Below are 7,211 nucleotides of genomic sequence, written 5' to 3'. Positions count from 1 at the left end.
TGAAAAAATGTTTATGATTATTCCCCAAGTTATAATCACGAGCATGATTCTATTCAACCTTTACTATACATGGCCTCAAACAAGTTTCTAAAAGTTGGTATAACAAAAGGTTTTACTCAATCTAAGTATCATTATTCTTTTTTCTAATTGTCTACTATGACAATAAAGCCATTATCACATTATTATTAAGCCTTCTCGTAATGAAAGAACTAAACATTTGAAGATTGATATTTGTACTATATGAAGTATACCGATCGTAATTGATTGTCATTTATGGACAATTAAGCGGGTATTAACAGGTCAGATTGCCTTAAACTTTGCAAATATACGTTATTAATGACTAATTATTGGGTTTGATTACCTAAAATATATTGCGTTAATGGTTAATCAATGTGTTTGGCTCTCAGAAGCCTTATAAATATACATTCGACATTCAGGTACAATTATTTTGATCTGTCCTAATAAAAATATTGACCTCTCTATGAAACATATCTAACTTGAGCGTTGGAGTGTCTTCTGCAGGCCAACCCCCAGTCCGGAAGGATGACATGAAGAGTTGGACGATCGGAGCATAGCAAGAAAGGACGACCGACCCTAGACAAATATTACCGAAATATTTTGGCGCCCACTATGGAGCCGAGCTGCATCCCCAGCGCTCGGCCTCAACATTACTGCTACGAATCAACACCAAGAACATACAATAAGGCGAAAACTATACCACAAAGATCATCCTCTCTAGAGGAAGTTTTATGAATGAGATAAGTATTTTTTAAAATACAAAAATCTTAAATATCTAATTACCGTAGATATTACAACAATAATTTTTGGATGCAGAACATAACTGAGGTACATGACGGTAAGTCACTTCGGTGGAAAGAGAGAAATCCAAAAGGAGAATAATATCTCCACGTTATAACAACTAAGATTAATTTATCTTATTAAATAATAGTATAAATATATATACTGACACATTGGTTTGATATAATAAAACGTATAAACCGAGATGGGTTATTACAGTATTAAGGGTGGCCTTGAAGGATGGGAAATACCTGCTTTGATATCTTTTTATTATATCATAAAATGTTTAATTGTTGTAACTGAAACAGTTGTTTATTATATATTATTTAATGGTTGTATAATATATAACTATAAACATTCACTATATTATAAGCATTTTTATATCATATATATCCATGTATGACACGACAGAAAGTTATATGGGATATAACTATGAATATCGGTGCAATGGACATGAGGAAAATGTGAATTAGATTCTCATAACCACCGAAAGCTTAATTGGCAGATCCTTTATCAAAGAAAGGATGAAGCAGGGATTCACGACAACCCTTCACTCTCTTTGAATGGAACCGATCCAATGGTTGCAGGGGCTCTCTGAAGAAAGCCAAAAACCCTCAGGATTGTTCCCATTCTGGTCCAGCACATGCTCAATGCCAAGCGAGGAAGGTTCAGGTTCAAAGCCTTCATTAATTGTGATTTCCTATCATCATGCTAAACCAATATGTAAGACAGGAATTTGGACCTTGATGATAAATATCAGAGAAATCTCAACAGAATTGGCACGTATAAGAGGCATGCAACGCACTGTGTGTTGTGTGTCATTTATTGAAATAGCAATGTGTATATTTATACATCAGATAAAGGGAGAGAAAAGTAAAAAACAAAGAAGCACTAGAAGCTTATGTAACAGCGGTACAAAAAATAAACCAAACAACTAATCCAAATATTAATTATGATTAAGACCCCCCCTCAAGCTGGGAATAAAGATTGAACATTCCCAGCTTGGTACGAAGAGTGGAGAACAGAGAAGGAGACAGGGACTTGGTAAAGATATCTGCAAGTTGCTGAGAAGAAGACACAGGCAGTAGTTTCACCAATCCAGATTGAACTTTTTCATGGACTAAGTGGCAGTCAATGTCTATGTGTTTGGTGCACTCATGGAAAACTTGATTGGCTGCAATCTGGAGGGCAGACTGATTATCACAATAGAGAAGAGCAGGTTGCTTGAAAGAAATGCTTAAATCCGTGAGCAGATATGTCAACCATTGAAGTTCACATGTGGTGGTAGCAAGAGCACGATATTCAGCCTCTAAGGAGCTGCGAGAAACTGTGGGTTGCTTTTTAGAACACCATGAAATAAGTGAGTCTCCAAGATACACAGAAAAACCTGTAACAGAACGACGAGTGTCGAGACAACCTGCCCAATCAGAGTCATTAAACGCCTTCAATTGGAGAGAACTCTTAGCTGCAAAGAACAGACCGAAACCAGGTGCTTGCTTCAGATAGCGTAAAATACGAAAAATTGCTTGAGAGTGTGTAGATGTAGGGGCTGACATGAATTGGCTGAGATGATAGACAACATAGGAGATATCAAGGCGTGTGGTAGTTAAATAAATTAATCTCCCGAGAAGACGACGATAAGAGGAAAAATCAGGAAACGGTGTGCCACAAGTGGTAGAAAGTTTAGCAGTGTAACCCATTGGCATGGCAACAGGACGAGAAGCCAACATACCGCAGTCTGTCAAAATGTCGAGAGTGTACTTTCGTTGGGAGAGATGAATTCCAGTGCTGTTGCGGGCAACCTCTAGACCCAAATAGTAACGAAGATTGCTAAGGTTTTTAATTTTAAAAGTATGATCAAGGAGGGCTGTAACAGATTCAATCTCTGCAATATTGTTCCCGGCAAGGACGATATCATCAACATACACAAGAATAGCTGTAGTGGAAGAGTCAGAAATTTTCAAAAACAGAGAATGATCCGAAGCTGATTGTTTATATCCATGCTGAAGAAGAAAAGAAGAAAGTATTGCAAACCACTGGCGGCTGGCTTGCTTCAATCCATAAATTGATCGTTGGAGTTTACACACTTGGTTTGGGAAAGAAGGATTGATTCCCGGAGGTAGAGTCATGTAGACTTCTTCATCTAATTCTCCATGAAGAAAAGCGTTATTGACATCCAGCTGTTTTAAGTGCCAATTCAAAATTGCAGCTAATGCCAAAAGTAGTCGGACAGTAGTGAGTTTTGCCACAGGGGAGAAAGTGGCAATATAATCCAAGCCTTCCATTTGAGTGTATCCCTTAGCAACAAGACGAGCTTTGTAACGTTCAATGCTGCCATCTGCATGNTATTTGATTTTATAAATCCATCGGCAACCAATAACATGTTTGTTTGGGGGAAGAGACGTGACTGTCCAAGTTTTATTCAAGTTTAAAGCCTCCAATTCAGCTTGCATGGCCTTTTTCCAGCAATCATATTTAACAGCTTCAGCATAGGAATGTGGTTCGGTGATTGTGGAAATGGAAGAAATAAAGGACTGAAAATTGTTAGAAAGATGAGAATAAGAAAGATGATTTTGAATAGGATAACGCATACCTGGATGAAGAGTGGTAGAAGTTGATGTGAAAGAATGATGATAATCTTGAAGACACGAGGGAGGATGATGAGCACGACTGGATCGTCTTGGTGGTTGTGTTAGGGAAGGTGTTTCAGCAAAAAGAGGAGAAACAGGAGGATTAGATGTAGTAGATGAATAAGGAATAAAATCAGGGGAGAGGGAAGTGTTATGGAATGGATTTGGTGAGACAGTAAGAATATTAGAATCAGGAGATGGAGGCTGAAGGTATGGAAAGTGATCTTCATAAAAGTATACATTGCGTGAGATGACAATGCTACGATTGTAAAGATTATAGACAAGGTATCCTTTTGTAGTGTGAGAGACGCCGAGGAAAACACAAGGATGAGCTTGTGGGTCTAATTTTCTACGATGGGCAATAGATGTAGAAATGTAGCACAAACATCCAAAAACTCTCAGGTTAGAAATATCACATGTATGACCATAAAGTTTTTGAAAAGGTGTGTTATTATTGAGAAACGGTGTTGGGATAAGATTTATCAAATAAGTGGCATGCAAAAGTGCATAATTCCAAAAACATGAAGGTAAATTTGAATGAAAAAGAAGAGCACGAGTGACATTGAGTAAATGCTGATGTTTGCGCTTGACAATTCCATTTTGCTGAGGAGTTTCTACACATGATGTTTGATGTATTATACCTTTAGATTTGAAAAATTCATGCATAGAGAACTCAACACCATTATCGGTGCGAATGATTTGAACATGAGAATTAAATTGGTTTTCAGCAAAAGCAATGAAATTAACAATCAGTTGGCGAGTCTCGGCTTTATTGGTCATGAGAAAAATCCATGTAAGTCATGTATGATCATCCACAATTGTGAGAAAAAACTTATGACCATGCATGGAAGGGGTAGAGTAAGGGCCCCAAATATCCATATGCAAAAGAGAAAAAGGTTTTTGAGCATGTGAATGACTTATAGGAAATGGAAGTTTGCGTTGCTTTGCATAATGACAAGAGTTGCAAATGAAATTTTCATTTATGGTCAAACAAGGATATATCTTCTGCATAATATGTAAGCGAGTGTTGGATAAATGCCCAAGGCGAAAATGCCAAAGATCAATAGGCAGAACATTACAATCAGGATGAACAACAGTAGAATGTATTTGAGGGAAATTAAAAATCTGAGGATCAAGCTGGTATAGACCATTCTTCACATCAACTGAACCAATCTTCATCTTGGTGTTTGTATCCTGTATGAGACAAGAGTTAGCTGAGAAAAGAATTTGATAAGGTGTATTCAAAACCAATTTTGACAGAGAAATCAAATTGAATGTGAATGAAGGAACATATAAAACATCAACAAGAAAAAATGTGGAAGTGAGGTGAACAGTGCCAGCATGAGTGGCTATAACACGATAGCCATTAGGAAGGTTAATAGGAATAGGAGCAATGGTGTGATATGATGTAAAAAATTGTAAGGAATTAGAAACATGGTCTGTGGCTCCTGAATCAAGGATCCAGGGGGCTGTGTGCGGTGTTTGTGTTGTGAAAACTATGGATGAAATACTACCTGAGGGATGTGAAGTGTGTGTAGAAGAAGAAATTGAACCAATGTGATTAGCATGTGCAGAACTGGATGCTGAAGCAGTATGAGATGGCTGATGGATCAAGGCCAACAAAGCTTGGTATTGTTGAGGAGTAAACCGAATTTCTGATTTCTCTGAACTGGTATGTTGTTCCTTTTCAGCAACTAGAACTTCACTAAGGGATACATTGTTAGCAGAGGAGAATTTGGCATTGAAGAAGCGGTGTCCAGGAGGATATCCATGCTTCTTATAGCAGACTTCAATGGTGTGACCGGTCTTTCCACAATGTGAACAAATCTTTCCACGAGTGGGCACATTCTTACTGATCTTAGAATCAGATTGATTTGGGAAGCCGTGTTTGCGATAACATGTACTCTCAGTATGACCAGAATGTCCACAAAATGTACAAGCAGAAGTAGTAGTGGTAGGAGCATTAACAACATTTATAGAAGTTTGTTTTGTCTCGGCATGAAAAATATCAGGAATAGAACATTGTCTTTCCTGTTGGGCTACATACGAGAAGATTTTGTTGATTGGAGGTAGAGGATCCATCAACAAAACATGAGAGCGCACATTAGCATACTGATCATTTAGACCACGAAGAAATTGCATAGCCTGATCTTCCAATTTACGTTGAGCAAGGGTTGAAGACAATTTACAAGTACATTGTGCCCCACAAATGCAGACCAAATCTGGCCGAAAATTTTCTAGTTCATCCCAAATAACCCTCAACTGAGTAAAATAATCGATGACAGTGAGATCACCTTGTTTTAGAGAAGAGGCTTCAAGCTGTAAAGCGGAAATGCGAAGAAGATCACCCTGTGAGTACTGAGATTTGAGATCGCGCCAAATTTCCTCTGCACAGTCCATCCAAAGGATGCTTTGCCTGATGGATGAAGAAACCGAATGAACAAGCCAAGAGACGACCATGTTATTGCAGCGCTTCCAAGCTCCAGAGAGTCGATCAGAAGCTAATGGCCGTGGAGTGCTTCCATCAATGAGCTCCACTTTGTTCTTAGCACTAAGAGCCGTGAGCATAGATCTGCTCCAAGAATGGTAATTGGTGGAATCGAGTAAAGGAGAGACTAAGGGCAGGGCAGGATTTTCATTGGGATGGAGATATAAGAAATGGTGAACATTAAAAGAGGGATCAGTTTCATCACCCATGGCAGCAGAAGCAAAGAAGGGTGATGAAGAAGGAGAAGATGACCGTTAGGCTCTGGATACCATGATAAATATCAGAGAAATCTCAACAGAATTAACACGTATCAGAGGCATGCAACGCACTGTGTGCTGTGTGTCATTTATTGAAATAGCAATGTGTATATTTATACATCAGATAAAGGGAGAGAAAAGTAAAAAACAGAGAAGCACTAGAAGCTTCTGTAACAGCGGTGCAAAAAATAAACCAAACAACTAATCCCAATATTAATTATGATTAAGACTTGAGGACCGAGCCGGTCTCGATAGAGTCATCACAACTCCTCAACCTTCTCCAGTTAGCCTCGCCGCGGCCTCGACTAACATTGACATCTAATATTTCCCCAAATAAAATCAACAACCATTCACGACAACAAACACAATTGAGTGGGCGACGACAGAATTTCTGCAAAACTAAAACAATTTTCAAAGGAGAACAACCTCCTCCACCTCCATTCACGACATTCCATCTACTTAAAAGCGGCACATCTGCCTTTGGCCGACCAAAAGTGAAGTCGCCAACGTGAGCGATTCAATCCTTTCGTTCCCTGTTTCGGGTGTAAAGTGGTGCTGAATGAAGAAGACGGGATGGAAGAAGCCTAGAGTGTTTTTAGTTATGTGGAAGGCCGAACGGTTGATGAAGACTGGACTGTTTTCCCATTGTGGAAGGCCGAACGGTCTCCTACTGCTTCCTCGCACTCCAAGTTGGTGGTTCTCCCTCCTCGTTCTTTAAGTCGGGTGAGCGGGTACCTGTCAAAGGCACTCCGATGCTCAAGTCAGTTAAGTGACCGAACGATATATCAAGAGATGAAAGTAATGTATAATGTGCAGCAAGTGCAATCTGGTTTGAAGACATACCTGAGACCTCTATTTATACTAGTTGAAATAGGTTTTTACCTTTCATGGACCTCACGATGGCCCAATCACGCCTTAACCTCCATTAGGGGCTTTAATCAGTTGTTATCCATAATCTATCCACTTGGTCGGACGGGGTTGTCCTGGTGGTCATCTTAACAAGTACCGATCAGTCTCGGGGTCACCGATCGGTATGGT

The 7,211-nt window shown here is 39.2% G+C and overlaps 1 protein-coding gene across 1 annotated transcript; it reads right to left on the bottom strand.

Annotated features, from left to right (window-relative positions):
* Positions 1–4,539: 4,539 nt before the first annotated feature.
* Positions 4,540–6,821, bottom strand: LOC106752946. Its single transcript, XM_022777338.1, has 2 exons — positions 4,943–6,821; positions 4,540–4,622 (listed from the first exon to the last, which is right to left on the bottom strand). Exons 1-2 carry the CDS (start codon positions 6,123–6,125, stop codon positions 4,588–4,590), a joined length of 1,218 nt encoding a protein of 405 aa, XP_022633059.1. The 5' UTR covers positions 6,126–6,821; the 3' UTR covers positions 4,540–4,587.
* Positions 6,822–7,211: the final 390 nt, after the last annotated feature.

This window comes from Vigna radiata, unplaced genomic scaffold, assembly GCF_000741045.1.
Source record: "Vigna radiata var. radiata cultivar VC1973A unplaced genomic scaffold, Vradiata_ver6 scaffold_129, whole genome shotgun sequence".
Lineage (NCBI taxonomy): Eukaryota > Viridiplantae > Streptophyta > Magnoliopsida > Fabales > Fabaceae > Vigna > Vigna radiata.
The sequence above is the reverse complement of the archived record's forward strand: the minus strand, read 5'-3'. Positions and strand labels throughout refer to the sequence as shown.